Below are 17,058 nucleotides of genomic sequence, written 5' to 3'. Positions count from 1 at the left end.
CTAGAGATCATCTTTCTGGGGCTTATGCATTGGTGGGAGCAGATGGGATGTGAGCTGAGGATTTGGGGATGGGGGAAGATATCTGCTTCCCTTCCCCCACAACCTGGCCTTTTAAAAGGCCCTCTCAGGTGCAGGGGCCCTGTCAGAGACCAGGAGAAAAGTACTAGAGAGACACAATGGATCAGGAAGAAGAAAAGGGAGACGGAGGCTCGGACCTTATAGACAAGGTAAGAGGGCTCTGGCTGACTCAACCAGCCGCTTCTTGAAGTCTCAGCACCTGGAAATTGACAAAATTAATTCGTTTATAGGACATCTAATTAGCAAGCAAGTCTCTGGGGTTCCCTGACCCAGTTATCATAACACATAGGGGGTATAGGTAGGAGGGTATAAGAGCCCCTCCTCAGGGCAAATGAATGGATTCTTAGTACTGTCCCCTAAGAGATAGTAGGTGCTAGGATTTAGGGGCACTTCTAAGCCCCATTTCCCTGGTAAGTGTCCCTACCCCCAAAACAACCCAAGTCTGGTCTCAATCTAGGACAGTGGTGGAATACTGTCCCTAGAGGCAGTACCATGTGAAATTGTGCTGCAGGCAGGGGCCCCAGGCCGGGAGGTGGGGGCTGGGGGGAGTCAGGGGCAGGTCAGGGAAGGAGACTCAGGTTTCATTTGAGAAATTCTGCAGACTTGTGAGGACTATGGTGAGAGCAGAGATGGGAAGGCAGGCACTGGTTCAGGTGGAAGCTGGCTAGAAGACAGGAAAGACGCAGACCCAACTCAACCAATCATGTCTGTCCCCAAGGCAGGTTCACCGGACCAGGAAGGCTTCTTCAATCTGCTGAGCCACATGCAGGGTGATCGGATGGAGGAGCAGCGCTGTTCCTTGCAAGCTGAGCCAGGCCAGACCCCAGAAAGCCGTGAGCAGGGCATGATTGGGCTGTGTGTGTGTGTGGTCTGAGAAGCGAATGTGCCAAGAGTATAGGGGTTTGGGGATCTCATAGATCTTGGGACTCGGGGTGGGGAGCTCATTTAGGATCTGTATTCATGCCCACCCATCTCTGCTCCAAGCAGAGGGTGGCCCTGCTCCAGAGATGGACAATCTCATGGATATGCTTGCCAACACCCAGGGCCGGCGCATGGATGACCAGCGTGTAACAGTTAATTCCCTGCCTGGCTTCCAGCCTATCGGTCCCAAGGTAGGTGATGTCCAGAGACCCTGTGGCAACACATTCTGGTATAGCTCTCTGCCCCACCTCTATCCAAGATAGGACAGAACCCTATCTCTATACCTGTCTTAAACTTAGGTAAAGTACAGGAGATGGAAAGGGTCAGGGGTTTAAGGTCACGCAGGACTCATGGCAGTGTCCGAACTACGGCTGGAAATCACAGTTCTTGCTCCAACATCTGTGTATTTGGGAAAGGCCACAGGGAGAAAACGGGCAGTTTACCTGGGAGGAAGGCATATGAATGTGCATTCCTACATATCAACGAAGAATGTGAGTTCTGTTTGGGGGTGTTCTGCTTTAGTGTTTTTAAGAAAGGGTTTCATGTAGCTCTGGCTGGCCAGTGCTGAGCTTAAACTTCTAGTTTTCCTGCATGAACAGCCTGGACTCTGGGATTACAGGTGTGAGTCACCATGAGTAATTTATGTGGTTAGGAACAGAACCCAGGACTTTAATGCAGTCTCTATTAACTGAGCTGCAGCCCAGCCTTATGTCTGTGTACACTAGCAGACATGTTTAGAGGTCCATGTGCAAATGTGTGCACATGCAGGTGGCGGCCAGAAGTCAGCCTCCCGTTCTTCAGGAGTCATTACCTTGTTATTTGAGACGGGATCTTTCACTGGAACCCACTAGGTAGATCAGGATCCCTAGCTAGGAAGCCCTAGGCATCCTCCTAACTCTACCTCTTAGGCACTGAGATTAGACGTTCAGAAAACCACACCTGGCTTTTCAGGATTAAACTTGGGTCTTCAAATGAGCACAGCAAAGATTTCAATGACTGAGCTATCTTCTCAACCCAACTGTTTGTTTTACTGTGTAGACCAGGGCAGCTTTGAACTCAAGACGATCCTCCTGCCTCTGTTTCTTGAGTACTGGGATTACAGGTGTACACTAACAGCCCAGTTTCTGACCAAATACCACCACTCTGATTGGCAGACGGAAAGAAATGTTGTTTGGAGGCACTTCTGACTTGCACTTTCCCTGGTCCCCTCCATCTGACCCTGCTTTATCTACAGGATGGAATGCAAAAACGACCTGGGACACTCAGCCCCCAACCCCTGCTCACCCCGCAGGATCCTGCTGCTCTCAGCTTCCGCAGGAACAGCAGCCCCCAGCCCCAGACACAAGCTCCTTGAGAGTTCCAGCCATCCTGGGCCTCCCACCGGCCCCCGAAAACAATAAAACACACTTGGCGCTAGCAACAAAGAGTTGAGTATGTGTTATTTCCGGGGGGGGGGGATCTGGGGAGGGGGAGCTAGAACTGGAGGAACTGAAGGTCTCAGGAACTCTGCTGGGCAGCTTGAAGAAGTCTTTCTTCCCTCTGCTTCCGGATCTTCTGTTTAAATTCTTCTAGCTCCTGGCGCTGAAAACGGGGAAAGGGGTGTGATGGAAAGGAAGGGGGGTACACACGTCAGGGCCTGGATTTATTCATATTACCCTCCCTTTGGTTTCAGAGTTCAATATCCACACTGGGACCCCCATGCCAATCACAACCACTATACAAGTGAGTTCAGCTTCACCCCTCGGGGAAAATGTAATCGATGGAACCATTTGTGCCCTTCCCTCTTTTTTAAGATGGGGTCTCTTAGACGACAGGCTGGCCTTGAGCTCACTGTGTGGCAGAGAACAGTCAGAATTCTCAGTCCTCTCCCATCCATCTCCTAGAAATCCAGACTTACGGCTCTCTCTCCTGTTTCCCTCCCTTCATCCCTATGCAGCCAACCTAGCTTCAATCTGACAACCCTCCTACTCCCACTTCCAAGGGGTCACAGGTATAGACCATCACAAACAGCAAGAGACTTTTAGGGAAACCAGGTCACTAGCCCAAGCCAGTCTGGAACTCCTACTCCTTCAGACTCCACTTTCCTATCTATGGCTGAGGGTGAAATCTTCATCCCAAGCCCAACCAGGAGAAAGTCACCCAACCCCTTCGGGAGAACAGGTTACTGACCTGACCCTCCTTCTCTCGTGGCCACAGCTCCCTCTGTGGAACAAAGTTGCAGATTAGAACACAGGCAGGAGAATCCAGAGCCCCACATCCAGGACAGGGTTGACTCATGAGAGGCAGACAATGGACCCCAATAACAAGTTAGTGCTTCATACTCTCCTTTCCTCAAGAATTATCCAGCAGCAGCAAACACTTTCTCGATACCCACCTTGCGCTGGACAACATAGTCCTCAAACCACTCGGCCTGATTGGAGATCCAGAACATGACCACGGGGAAAGTGAGGTAAAGTGACATCTGTAAAAGCAGAGGCGGATGGGCAGAGCCCAGAAGTCACCATCTGAGCACAGGGGGATTGCAGGGAAGCCCAAAAGACAAATCTATTACTCTCCTATACAGGTCAGGGGCTCAGACTCAAGGGCTCTCCCAGGAACCCCAGAAATCCTACCAGGAAAACAGAGAAACTTGACATCTTAAGGACTGGTCTTCATGATCAAGCTGGTTTTATTCATAGTAGTTCTGTCCAAGTTCCCCGCCCCGCCCCCCACGCACACACAACGGGCACACGTGCATAAAAAGGGTAGGAGAGAGAGAGAGAAAGAGACTAACAGTCCAGAGGCTCCTATTACAAAGACGTAATCCTTGAGACATTATTGCCTCCCAATCTGATACCCACCCGTAGCATTTCATATAGAGGGACCGCATTCTTCAAATATATTCTCCTTCGCCTAGGAATCTGCCTATCTGAGACCCGTTATGAGCCCTAGGTTCTCCTTCTGGAAATCCCACTCTGAACCTGAAACCTCCCTTCCTTGAACCACCCTCTTCAGCTCACCCATCTCTGAGCAGATTCCTCAGACCAAACCCTGATTCTGCATTCTAAGCCCCTACATCCAGTGCTCCTTCTGTAGGGGTCTCATGCAAGTCTCAGGCATTTTCTCTGTGGAACACCCGCACCCCCGTGCTTCTCTCACTTCTAAGATCTATTTTCAATTTCTGAAAGACCGTAGGTCCAGACGTCCAACCCCCAAAGCTCACTGACCCGAAACACCTCCAGCTTCACCCCCATCTCGCTCTTCGGCTTTACGAAGCCACTTCCGCCCAAAGTCGACTCTAGAGCAATACAAAGCCTCATTGGTGCTTCTCAAGGGCCAATCTTGAAGCTGAGTGGTCAATAACCAGCGGCGATGACGTCACTTTCCGGCGCCCCTTTGCTTCCGGTCATAGCCCTAACTATACAAAATTCAACAGAGCCGACCGTGCTGTCAAAGTGCGGTACAGCCAATAGAAGACGGGTCTGCCTCGGAGAGGGCGGTCATTCTGTGAGTGACGCCACTAGAGCACGACTCTCGTCTGTACCGGGAGAGCCAGGAAGATGGTGGTGATGGCGCGAGTTCCGCGTCCCGAGCGGCCGGATCTTGTTTTTGTAAGTCCACAGCGAGGTGGAGGGTAATTCGCGAGGAAAAATCCGAAGCTGGATACCTTATTGGATCGGAGTCGGACTCTAGGGGGAGGGAACTAGGCCTCAGGTCATGTATGTCCGGTCCATGGGGCAACATGTCAAAACACTGATCAGGCCGGGAATAAAGAACCGGATTCTTCGAGGCTTGAGTGAGGAGCTGCTGTTGAGGTTAAGACCTTGACATCTCTGGCCGAGAGAAGTGAGGCCAAGGGGAATGGGATTGTGATAGGCATAGTGGTCAGGTTAGAGTTCTGGGTTCTGGATAACAGCTCGATGTCCAGGACAGCAAGAACCTTGAAGTATGAAGAAAAGACTAGTGGTGTGAATAGCCACTGAAATTTCACCTAAAAACGTGAAAATGCGGTGGCTGAAATAGAGGTCTCATATTTAAGCCATGTTCGTAGTTAAGACTTAAGGCCGCAACCCTTCTGTGTGTTTTTGAGTTACCAGGGTTTAACCGAGGGCCTTGTGTATGCTAAGCAAGCACTCTACGATTGATCAGTAACACACACGCACGTACCCCGTCTCTTGATATAAACCCTTTAGCTTGCAAGTTCGGGGGCAGAATACAGACTAGTTAGTGAGATCCTGAGGGGCCAGAAGTTTGATGAAGTAGGTGGCTTAAGTAAAGACTTAGTTACCTAGTCACCTTGGTTGGAGAAGGTGGCTCAGTTGATAACGTGCTTGCTGCTTTACAAGCATAGGACCTCAGTTCAGAACCATAGTACCTACATGCTTGGCCAGTGAGCGACCCTGTCTCAAAAATAAAGCACAGAGCAATTGAGGAGGACTTCTGGCCTCTAACTGCATCTGCTCCCACGTGTGCATACACGAATGCTTTGTTTCCAAGACAGGGTTTCTCTGTGTACCCCTGACTGTCCTTAAACTCTGTAAACCAAGCTGGCCTGGAACTCAGAGATATGCCTGCCTCGTCCTGAGCAGCACTGGAATTAATGACATGCTCCACCACTGCCTGTCGCATACACAGATGTGCACGCACAGGAAAAGAAATTCTTTGTTTGAGATAGTATCTCAGTATGCAGCCTTGGCTGGCCTGGAACTTACTGTAGATCAGACTGCCCTCCAACTCATGGAAATCACTGGTATCTGTCTCCTAAGAGAAGTTTGGGAAAAAATAAATTAGAAACTTTAAAACGTTGGGTTGGGTGTGGTGGTGAATGCCTTTGATCCCAGAACTCGGTAGAGGCAGGTGGCTCTCTGTGAGTTCAAGACCAGTGTGATCTACATAGTGAATTCCAGGACAGCTAGAGCAAATAGTGAGACCCTGTCTCAAAAACAACAAAACAAAACGTTGAAATGTTATTATATGGGCCTGGTAAGAAAATAGGTCTGGCAGCGACGGGGTAAGCATGAGGAATCAAAACCATGTCAGGGAGGACATGTGCTGTGCCCGGATGCACCCAGCTGTCCGTGGCAGAGGCTTGGCACCTGGACTTCTGCCCTAGTGTGGTGAGAGTCTAGGGATTATGGGGAGGGCATGGGAGAGAATAATGGGTGGTGGAAATATCCCAGATTCCCTGTATATACATATGAAATTGTCAAGGACTTTTTAGAGTGTGAGAATTGGGGCCAAGGAGTGGGACTTACTGGCCAATATCTGGGTAGGGGTCTCATTAACAACCAAGAGGTCTGTGTGGGCATTTGGGTGCTGAGGGCCAGAGGTCTGAACTAACTCTCTAGCACAGTAATTTTCAACCTTCAACACGAGGAGTGTTCTGGTGTCCCCCAACCATAAAATCATTTTCATTGGTACTTCATAATTGTAATTTTGCTACTGTTATGAATAATAATGGAAATATCTGTGTTTTCTTGAGCAGCCCATGTGAAAGAGTTTTTTTTGTTTTTATTTTGTTTTGTTTTGTTTGACCTCCAAAGGCATAGTGGCCATAGATTGAGAACCACTGCTTTAGCTATATCTGGTGATCCAGCTTCAACAGAGGAGGGAATCATGTCTAGGACCTTGTTGTGTTGTGTCTGTTTGCTTGTTAAAGATGTATTTTTAAAGTCATGTCTGTGTGTGTGTCTTTGTATGTATATGCATGTGAATCCGGTGTCCACACAGACCAGAGTCTGGAGTTAGAGATAGTTATGAGCTGCCTGGCATGAGTGCGGGGGACTGAGTTCGAGTCCTCTGCAAGAGCAGTACATACTCCTAACTGCTAAGCCATGTTTTTAAGTATAGCATGTATGTAAGTGCATGGGTTGTCTATGTTTGACCAGAAGTAGACATTAGCTGATTTTCAGTTGCTCTCCATCTTACTTTTGAGACAGAGTCTTCTCACTGATGAACTTGAAGCTCAGTGGCTAGCCAGTGAGCTCTGGGGATATACCTGTTTCTGTTTGCCCAGCATTGAGGTTTATAGGTGCATACTGCTATGCCTGGTGTTTACATGAGTGTTGGAGATCTGAACTCGGGTAATCATGCTTGTGCATACCACCTGAGCCATCTTTCTACTTGTTTTTCAGTTTGTTTGCAATTTTAATACGTATAAGAGGCAAGTCATGTGCCTGCCACTATGTGCATGTGGAAAGTAGAGGACAAGGTAAGGAGTTGATTCTCCTACCATGAGGCTCGAACTCAGGTCCTCAGTCTTTGTGGCAGGCGCCTCTACCCACTGGGCATCTCACCAACCTCCCATTTGTTTTATTCTTTGAGTGCTTCTGAAGTGATGGGAATGTAGGCTTGTACTACTGTCTTTTGAAAGGGCATGGGATTATCGTAGGAACCTAGAGTGTGGGGCTAAGCCCCAGTATGAGGTGTGACTCCACCGAGTCTAAGGACAGGCTTCCCTTCTCCCCTTCCCTGGCCTTGGCAGGAGGAAGAGGACCTTCCCTATGAGGAAGAAATTATGAGAAACCAGTTCTCTGTCAAATGCTGGCTCCGCTACATCGAGTTCAAACAGGGGGCCCCCAAACCTCGACTCAATCAGTTGTATGAGCGGGCACTCAAACTGCTTCCCTGCAGGTGCGTGCGAATGGCCCTCCCTGTGTTACCCCTGCTCACCAGCTCCCACCCTCCACATCTGGTCACAGCAGAGGTACCAGTGCCCCTGAGGTCACACCTCCCCTCATGCCCAAGTCTTTCCCTTCCGTGGGAGATCTCTTTCCCCTCTACAGTCCCCCTTTTCATCATGGTTGGCTCTGGAACAAGGAAAGGGTTCTGGGGTTCCATAACCCATCTTATCTGTCTTTCCTGCTCCTTAGCTACAAACTGTGGTACCGCTATCTGAAGGCCCGCCGGGCACAGGTGAAGCATCGCTGTGTGACTGACCCTGCCTATGAAGATGTCAACAACTGCCATGAGAGGGCCTTTGTGTTCATGCACAAGGTGGGGATCTGGAGAGGGGTGTACGGGCAAGTGCAGTCCTGGGACTGTTTTCCCAATAAGATGTAAACAGGCACCTACCCCTCCCCCACAGTCCCCAACAAAACAAGGTACAGGTTCACCAAAGCTTTCCATCAGCTTGAGGACCTAGTGCGTTTCCTGGGCTTATTCACAGAACCTGCCTGGGTAACGGGTAGTGACACCTGTTGCCTCCCTCCGCCCTGGGTGATGGATAATGACACCTGCTACCCTTGTGCCGGAGATATGAAGCTAAGGAAGCCAAGAGCCTATGGCTCAGACCCATCACTCCATTGTTTTCAGATGCCGCGCCTGTGGTTAGACTACTGCCAGTTCCTCATGGACCAGGGGCGAGTGACACATACCCGCCGCACCTTTGACCGTGCTCTCCGGGCACTGCCCATTACACAGCACTCTCGCATCTGGCCTCTGTATCTTCGTTTCCTGCGCTCCCACCCTCTGCCTGAGACTGCTGTGCGAGGCTACCGTCGCTTCCTCAAGGTGAGCACCACTGAATAGACCAGTTCCTGGGTTGGCTCATTGGGTAAGGGCCTTCATGCAATGAATGGGCTGCAGGAAGAGGCTCCAATGAATAGGTACAGTTTCTTCGTGTGTGTGTGTGTGTGTGTGTGTGTGTGTGTGTGTGTACCCATGTATGTGGAGGGTGGAGTCCCCAAAATTGACACTGGGTGTCTTTCTCTACTTTATTTATTGAGGCAAGATCTTTTAGGGAACCCAGACTAGATTTGGCCAGTTCTCGCTAGCCCCACATATCCCCTTTTCCAGTGCTGCCATAGTTACCCAGTGTTTATGTAGGTTCTATGGATCCAAACTCTAGTCCCCACACTTGCAAGGCAAAAGCTTTGTACCCTGAACTAACTCCCAAGACCTGTGATTTATTATCTACAGTTTCAAGTAGTCAGCTTTTAGCTTATTCCCACTACATAGTGGGCAGAGAAGTGAGGGCTAGGGACACTGTGCTTAAGACACTCAGCCCCGCACAGGACTTTCGGTCTAACAGGTAAACACATGCATGGCCTAGCTGTGTAAAATAGAGCAAACCACAGCCAGGGTAAGAGGCGGGAATGAGGTATGTGTATAGCAGGCTGCATTGCAAACAGAGCGTGGTATGCTCATGCTTGTGGTATCGGTTATGGTAAATGTCTTGGCATGCTACTGCTTGGGTATCGGTGTGTGCCAGAAGCAGGTCCTTCTTTCCCCGACCATCAGTGTCTGAGCTAGATTGCCTAGAACTAGCACTGGACAGTGTTGTTGGGAGCAGGGTGTCAAAGCTAAAGGAAGGGCCAAGGGTGGACCACTCAGGACCGAGACTGAAGGTCCAGACTACAATACTGGCTTAGTTTCTCTTCCTCTTGCGGTTTAAAAAAAAACAAAAAACAAAAAACCCACCCTGAAACAATCCAAGGGAGAGGGCTTATTTTGGCTCAATTTGGGGGTAAAGTCCATCATAGAAGAAAAGGCGATAGGAGTTTGAAACAGTTATGGACCCATGATCAAAAAACAGCTATGCATGCTTCTTTATACAGCATTGTACAGGATCCGTGCTCAGGAAATGATCCCGCTCACAATTAACACAGTCTTCTCATATAAATTAACATAACCCAGATAATCTCTCACACACATACTCTAAGGTGCATCTCAGAAGTGATTCTAGAGTCTGTCAAGTTGACAGTTAACACTAACCATCATAAGTACTGTAACCATGCTAGGCCCATGGTATCAAGACTGACCAGTAAGGCCCAAGGCTGGAGTACTGGCTTCAGGCTGGACTACCATGGCACTGAGGCTGGGTTAGTGGGGCTGGCTGTTTGCTAAAAAACTGGTGAGGATGGTTGGGGGGTGTGGGGTGGTGACTATAACTGCTTAGTCAGAAAAGAGATGTCATCTCCGTCGTCCCCAATCACCTTCGGTGGGGTGGCTGTTCTCCAGCTGAGTCCTGAGAGTGCTGAGGAGTACATCGAGTATCTCAAATCCAGTGACCGGCTAGACGAGGCTGCACAGCGCCTGGCCACTGTGGTGAATGATGAGCGCTTTGTATCCAAGGCTGGTAAATCCAACTACCAGGTGGGTGCCCTGGAATGTGGAGACGGGGTGAGAGGTGTCTTCCCTCGTGGACCAAGACTGAGATGTTCCCCCAACACACTGTATCCTGCAGCTATGGCACGAGCTGTGTGACCTCATCTCCCAGAACCCGGACAAGGTACAGTCTCTTAATGTGGACGCCATAATCCGTGGTGGACTCACCCGCTTCACCGACCAGCTGGGCAAGCTGTGGTGCTCCCTGGCCGACTATTACATCCGCAGTGGCCACTTCGAAAAGGTATGTGGGTACCTGGACCTCAGCTGTAAGGTGGGTCTCAGGAGGACACACAGAGGGCATAGGCAAGACACAGCCACAGCTCTGCTTTGTGTGACACATCACATACATGCACACATTTGTCATCCTGGTAGTGATGATGGGTACAGTAGCCCTTAGACAGGTGAGCCTTCAGGACAGCCTGGGACAGTGTAAGCCTGAGTGTCCTCCTTGAGAGCTTGTTTGGAGGAGTGCAGCCCCTCATACCCTTACCCAAACACCAAGCTTTCCCACTCAGGAAAGATTATCCCCATCACTCGGTGACGTAGTGTGCAGCTTTGGGAGAGCTGGACAGGGAGGACAGAGTGGGGCAGTGAGAAAAGGAAGGGGACAGCTGCCTTCTCAGTATGATCAGCTGATCAGCTCTAGCACTCAATGGGGCGACAGATGTCTCAACCAGACTGCCCTCACAGATGTCCCCGAATGTCCCTGTTTGGAAGCTGAGGATGTGGCCACTCTTTACCTGTAAGGAACTCATGCAGCAACATAGGCAGAGTACTCGGCAAGTGCCTGATGTGACAAAATTCCCCTCAGATGGTTTTCACTGGTCTAAGGAAACTGGGGAGAAGGCCTGGAGTGAGTGATGTTAGAGAATTGCGGTGCTCACAAAACCCTTTTCCTAGTGCATGCAGGAAGACATGGATAGAGAGATAGACCATCTTTCCAGGGATGGGAAGTCTAGAGAACACAAGCTTGTGAAGGGGTCAGGCAGCCATTGGAGGAGAGCGGGAGCCTCCAGAGACAGGCTGTGTTATGTGACTTTTTCCTGGTGAGACATGAACAAATGTCTCTTCACCACAGATAGGTGATTTATTTCATTTTCTAAATTGTGTACACATGGGTTTCCTTACATGAACACGGGTGAGGGTTAATTACAGGAACATGGGTGACTCGAAGTAGCTGCATCAATAAAAACCCATCACAGTCGGGAGACAGTTCACAGAAGTTGCATCCTTGGACCTTTCTTCATGACTTAGAGACTGGCTGGGCCTTAGGGTTGGGGGGTCCCCTGTCTAGCAGTTGTTACTGTTTATATAACTTGGGGAGGAGTCTTGTGACTTACAAGTTTCATTTGCTTTCTGAGCCTCCCTTTCCCTCCAGAATGGAATGTTGGAATTAGGAAGAAATAGCTTCACAGCAGGCTGAGCTCTGTTCTGTGGGAGCTAAAGTCTTACTGCTTGCCTGTTCCCATGGGGCCAGTACTTATGGAGGTGTCTCGCTTAAATCTTGATTCGGTGCTGCACAAGGGACTGTCCAGCTTACAAAGGAGGCCTACAGCTTCAGACCGACAGGCAGTGCAGGGCAGGAGTAAGCCAGCAGCGATCCATCCTGCGCTCCGCATTGGTCAGCCCATGGATGGTGCGTCCTTGTGGGTGCGCTCTCATGCCCCTCCTCTGCTGTTCCTCACACTGTACCTGAACCCCACAGGCCCGAGATGTGTATGAGGAGGCCATCCGCACCGTGATGACCGTGCGGGACTTCACCCAGGTGTTTGACAGCTATGCCCAATTTGAGGAGAGCATGATTGCAGCAGAGATGGAGACCGCCTCTGAACTGGGGCGTGAGGAGGAAGGTGTGATGTGGACTGTGGGCTTGGGAGGAGAGAGGCTGGATGGACACGGGCCAAGGTTTCCTGGAGTCGTCTTAATTGAGTACAGGCATGGCAGGAGGGCTGCTGCTAGGTCCATGGTGGTCGGCGTGGCTCTTTCAGTGTACAACACTGGGTGTGGAGGCAAGGAAGCTGAGGAACAGAAGTAGACAGAGGCCTGTGCCATCACCTCCAGTCCCTGGCTTTATGAACATATTTGGCTCCTAGATGACGTGGACCTGGAGCTGCGCCTGGCCCGCTTCGAGCAGCTCATAAGTCGACGGCCCCTGCTTCTCAATAGCGTCCTTCTGCGCCAGAACCCACATCATGTCCACGAGTGGCACAAGCGTGTAGCCCTGCATCAGGGCCGCCCTCGGGAGGTATGTGATGGTGCCCCAGCCCATCCCTCTCTGCCCCATAGAGCTGCCATGGCCCAACCATGTCACTGTGTGACCCTCCTGCTCTAGATTATCAACACATACACAGAGGCTGTGCAGACAGTAGACCCCTTCAAAGCCACAGGCAAGCCCCACACACTGTGGGTGGCATTTGCCAAGTTTTACGAGGACAATGGACAGCTAGATGATGTGAGTATTCGGTGTGCCTGTTGTATTTCACCAGGGGACTTGGGGGGGCCAAGTGGCAGAGCCTTACCTAGTTTTTGCCCATTACTACAGGCTCGTGTCATCCTAGAGAAGGCCACCAAGGTGAACTTCAAGCAGGTGGACGACCTGGCAAGTGTGTGGTGCCAGTGTGGGGAGCTGGAGCTCCGGCACGAGAATTATGATGAGGCCTTAAAGCTGCTTCGGGTAAGGATGTGAAGACCAGCCAGGGGTGGAAAATGGGGCCCAGGACAGCCCCTCAATGCCTCTGCCACTGCCTTTCCACAGAAAGCGACAGCTTTGCCTGCCCGCCGGGCTGAATACTTTGATGGTTCAGAGCCTGTGCAGAACCGTGTGTACAAGTCACTGAAGGTGTGGTCCATGCTTGCCGACTTGGAGGAAAGCCTGGGCACTTTCCAGGTCAGCTGCCATAGGCAGGGGTGAACTGGGGCTGGTTTTCAGCTTCGGAGCAGAGTATGCCTGACCTGCGTGTTCCCACAGTCAACCAAAGCGGTGTATGACCGAATCCTGGACCTGCGCATAGCCACCCCACAGATTGTCATTAACTATGCCATGTTCCTGGAGGAGCACAAGTACTTCGAGGAGAGCTTCAAGGTGAGGCAAGCTGGAGGGATGCAAGTCAAGGCCAGGGCACAGTAAGGCACTTCCTCCGTGGTCTGCAGTGGTCTCCTGTCTCCATGCCCTTGAACTCTCACTGTGTACATGTGTACGTGTTTAGAAACATGGGACCACAGGGTAGGGGCTTGCACTAGTTACTTTCTTGTTGGAACAATGTTGACAGAAACAAGTTAACGGAGAAGAGTTTATTCTGACTCACAGAGGATATGTCCATTGTTGTGGGCAAGGCAGGTGACAGAAACAATCTGTGGCTTTTACATGGCATCTGCAATTGGGAAACACAGAGGATTAATGTTGGGAACTGGCTCATTTTCTCCTTTTATTGTCGTCTGGAATCCCAGCCCATGAGATGGTGCTCGCCCCCATTTAAGATGGATATTTCTGCTTTAGTAATATGATCAAGATAATCCTCCACAGACATAGCTAAAGTTTGTCCCTTGGGTTATTCTAGATCCTCTTAGGTTGACAATAACTATCACAGGGAACTTTTTTTTTCCTTTGGCAGTGGTAAATATGGAACCCAGAACTTTGGGCATTCAAAGCAAGGGCTCTTGCCACTGAGCAACAGTTCAGCCTTTGATCTTTTGTAAAGCTACTACTGGCTGGCTAGCCCTACACTAACGAGGTCGTTTAAGTCCCTTTCCTCATTTCCAGAATAAGTGCTTGACTGCTGAGGCACCGGTTCTCGGGGCCTCGGCGTGTGGGTGCTTCTCCCAGAGCCAGCTACTGTGTTCTTCTCCTAGTTCTTGGGTGAAATAGAACACATGTGGGAGCCACGTGTGCAGCTCCCCTTGGCTCTGTTCAAGTGATAGGGTGTCGGTCAGTACAGTGTGGCTGTGGGTATTTTTGTGTTTGTGGTGGCCACAGGCAGATTCACAGGTAGGGAGATTACATCTATTCATGTCCCTAACCCTTCTGTGGAGGAATAGGAAGTGCTTTCCCGGGTCACTAGGTGCCTGTGTCTGTAGAGGTTAGGAGCTACCTTGTCATGAAGTATCAGACTGTGTTTAGGAAGTCCCTGTTGCACCCCTGCCTTAAGTCCTCATGGTGGAGAGAAACAGGGTGACATACTTATAAATGTGCCATGATAGAGTTGGGGGTAAGGAAGGGGCCGTGGGCAAGCTCATGGAAGACATGAGCCAAGGACCTCTGGGTGCTAACACATGGCTTCCTTGGAAACAGGCATATGAGCGTGGCATCTCACTGTTCAAGTGGCCCAATGTTTCAGACATCTGGAGCACCTACCTGACCAAATTCATCGCCCGCTATGGGGGCCGCAAGCTGGAGCGTGCACGGGATCTCTTTGAACAGGCACTAGATGGCTGCCCACCAAAATATGCCAAGAGTGAGGAGTCTGGGCTGTCTTGGAACGGGATGGGCAGCATGGGCTCAGTCGTGGACTGCTAACGGGACCCTTCTAGCCGGGCTGTCTTGGGACGGGATGGGCAGCATGGGCTCAGTCGTGGACTGCTAACGGGACCCTCCTATCCTGTGCAGCATTGTATCTGCTTTACGCACAGCTGGAGGAGGAGTGGGGTCTTGCCCGCCATGCCATGGCTGTGTATGATCGAGCTACCAGGGCAGTGGAGCCAGCCCAGCAGTATGACATGTTTAACATCTACATCAAGAGGGCTGCTGAAATCTATGGCGTCACCCACACTCGTGGCATCTACCAGAAGGCCATTGAGGTACCTACCACTAGAGACCTGGTATGGGGTTGGGGTCCATGCAGACAGGAGGAGCCCAGAAAGCCTGCCTGTGTAGAGGATGTAGATGGCAGAAGGCTTTCCTGAAGCCAGGTACTGGGACCCTTTTCCCTTAACCCTGCTCTCCATGACCCCGTGGTGCCAGGTGCTGTCTGATGAGCATGCCCGTGAGATGTGCCTGCGGTTTGCAGACATGGAGTGCAAGCTTGGTGAGATCGACCGTGCCCGAGCTATCTACAGCTTCTGCTCCCAGATCTGTGATCCCCGGGTAGGGTTGTGCCTATGATGGAGAGGTGAGGGTGGGCAGTGGGGATGCTGTACAGGCACCTAGCTGACTGACATGCCTGCACCCCACTGCAGACAACTGGGGCATTCTGGCAAACATGGAAGGACTTTGAGGTCCGGCACGGCAATGAGGATACCATCAGGGAGATGCTGAGGATACGTCGGAGTGTGCAGGCCACATACAATACTCAGGTCAACTTCATGGCCTCACAGATGCTCAAGGTGTCGGGCAGTGCCACAGGCACCGGTAAGCTTCTGTAACCTCCCTATGGTTAGGCCATATGGAGCAGTGTCTGCCCTATCCCGGAGCACTCACCGCCCAGCCTAGGCCTCCCAGGTCTGGTGGCATTTGCAACCAATCCTGAGAAGCTCAGCAGGGGCTGGTGTGATGTGCCTTGGAGAGGGCTTGAGGTTTGACCTTCCCTCCCTCTGTCCCTCCCCTGCCCTGCACCATAGTGTCTGACCTGGCTCCCGGGCAGAGCGGCATGGACGACATGAAGCTGCTAGAACAGAGAGCGGAACAGCTTGCAGCTGAGGCAGAGCGGGACCAGCCCCCCAGGGCACAGAGCAAGATCTTCTTTGTGAGGTGAGGGCAGGAGGGGTGGTCCAGCCCTGCTTAGGAAAGGGGTATCCAGGGAAGCTGCTGGAGGTTGGGGTCCACTGAAGCAGCTGACAGCTACTGCCTTCCCTCTCCAAACCCTAGGAGTGATGCATCCAGGGAGGAACTGGCAGAGCTGGCTCAGCAGGCCAACCCTGAGGAGATCCAGCTGGGTGAGGATGAGGACGAGGATGAAATGGACCTGGAGCCCAATGGTCAGTGCCAGCCCAGGGGCCAGGGTTAAGGGCAGAAGTGGGCTACCCCCATCCCACCCTCTACCTTGACCCTGCTTTCCCCCACAGAAGTCCGACTGGAACAGCAGAGTGTGCCAGCTGCCGTGTTTGGGAGCCTAAAGGAAGACTGACACCCTCCACACTTTTCCCTCTACGGTCTCTCCCCCACACTACCCCTCCAATACAGCCCCTCTTTGTACATCACTGTCTCGACCTCCTTCCTACCGCCCAGGTGACTCGGGGCATGCTAGCTTGGAGCTGCCTGCCTCTCAGCACTGATTGGCTGGGACAGGAGGTGGAGTAGTCAGGGGATATGGCATGTGGACAACCTGCCCTCACCCTGCAGAGCCAGTTCTGGACGCTGCAGGGCCAGTTCCCCTGCCCCACCCCGGGCCTCTTGTCAGGTTTGCCCAGTAAGAAGCCTCCTTGAGCCCCAAACAGAGGGGCACCCAGCCTTACTTACGTGGGTGTTCCAGCTCTAGGACTTCACAAACCCCTGTGCCTCATGTAGTAATAGGCCTCGTGAACCTACTAGCAAGTGCTTGTATCTCTGGCTAAAGGCCAAACACTAGGCCTGGTACACAGAGCACATCCAGGGCGGAGCCCTTACAGCTTAAGCTTTGGGAAGCCATTAGTGGCCTCTAGACCATTAAGGGGCTTTTGGCATCAGGGGACATAATCAGATTTGTGCTTTGAGCTGGTCACGCAGGCTGCCGTGTGAGCAGAGCGCAGCTGGAGACAGGCTGTTTGCCGGCTTGGACATGGGATGGTGGAGGGGTGGCTTTAGGAGGTGAGTTCTATGATTTGTCAGTACCGGGGAAGCAAGGCTGCAGTGAGCCTTAATTCAGAACTCTGCACCTACAGTGGCAACTAGATCCTCTGATAAGGGACGCTGAGGAAGGACACAGAATCCCCAGCTCAGAGCGGTAACTGAGCTCAGAAATGAAGGCAGGTTGGCAACAGGAAACAGATCGGATTAGAAGTTGGCTGCACACCAAATGCAACCACACGGAGGAGGAAAATGGGGGGGGGGTGAGGGAG

The 17,058-nt window shown here is 51.4% G+C and overlaps 3 protein-coding genes across 5 annotated transcripts; 2 read left to right on the top strand and 1 right to left on the bottom strand.

Moving 5' to 3' along the window:
- Positions 1–176: 176 nt before the first annotated feature.
- Positions 177–2,353, top strand: PCP2 (Purkinje cell protein 2; the record flags this gene model as incomplete). 2 transcript variants are annotated; one of them, XM_080941240.1, is made up of 4 exons in its annotated part: positions 177–227; positions 797–911; positions 1,066–1,190; positions 2,234–2,353. In XM_080941240.1, 4 exons carry the CDS (start codon positions 177–179, stop codon positions 2,351–2,353), a joined length of 411 nt encoding a protein of 136 aa, XP_080797366.1. The 2 variants fall into 2 exon arrangements, with proteins under 2 accessions (XP_080797366.1, XP_080797367.1); XM_080941241.1 differs by lacking the exon at positions 177–227 and having other exon boundaries at positions 857–911; positions 1,063–1,190.
- Positions 2,354–2,412: 59 nt separating this feature from the next.
- PET100 (PET100 cytochrome c oxidase chaperone) lies at positions 2,413–4,263 on the bottom strand. The gene is made up of 4 exons (XM_080940493.1): positions 4,206–4,263; positions 3,374–3,460; positions 3,169–3,201; positions 2,413–2,580 (listed from the first exon to the last, which is right to left on the bottom strand). The coding sequence occupies exons 1-4, from the start codon at positions 4,230–4,232 to the stop codon at positions 2,497–2,499; spliced, it is 231 nt and encodes a 76-aa protein (XP_080796619.1). The 5' UTR covers positions 4,233–4,263; the 3' UTR covers positions 2,413–2,496.
- Positions 4,264–4,493: 230 nt separating this feature from the next.
- On the top strand, positions 4,494–16,221 carry XAB2 (XPA binding protein 2). 2 transcript variants are annotated; one of them, XM_080940766.1, is made up of 19 exons: positions 4,494–4,589; positions 7,463–7,611; positions 7,851–7,974; positions 8,293–8,490; positions 9,940–10,074; positions 10,166–10,330; positions 11,795–11,939; positions 12,183–12,334; positions 12,422–12,541; positions 12,632–12,763; positions 12,845–12,976; positions 13,058–13,171; positions 14,378–14,540; positions 14,693–14,883; positions 15,047–15,169; positions 15,262–15,433; positions 15,643–15,772; positions 15,890–15,999; positions 16,087–16,221. In XM_080940766.1, exons 1-19 carry the CDS (start codon positions 4,539–4,541, stop codon positions 16,146–16,148), a joined length of 2,568 nt encoding a protein of 855 aa, XP_080796892.1. In that variant the 5' UTR covers positions 4,494–4,538; the 3' UTR covers positions 16,149–16,221. The 2 variants fall into 2 exon arrangements, with proteins under 2 accessions (XP_080796892.1, XP_080796893.1); XM_080940767.1 differs by lacking the exon at positions 7,463–7,611 and having other exon boundaries at positions 4,530–4,589.
- Positions 16,222–17,058: the final 837 nt, after the last annotated feature.

Source organism: Micromys minutus (genome assembly GCF_963924665.1).
Source record: "Micromys minutus genome assembly, chromosome: 29".
NCBI classification, from domain to species: domain Eukaryota; kingdom Metazoa; phylum Chordata; class Mammalia; order Rodentia; family Muridae; genus Micromys; species Micromys minutus.
The sequence above is the reverse complement of the archived record's forward strand: the minus strand, read 5'-3'. Positions and strand labels throughout refer to the sequence as shown.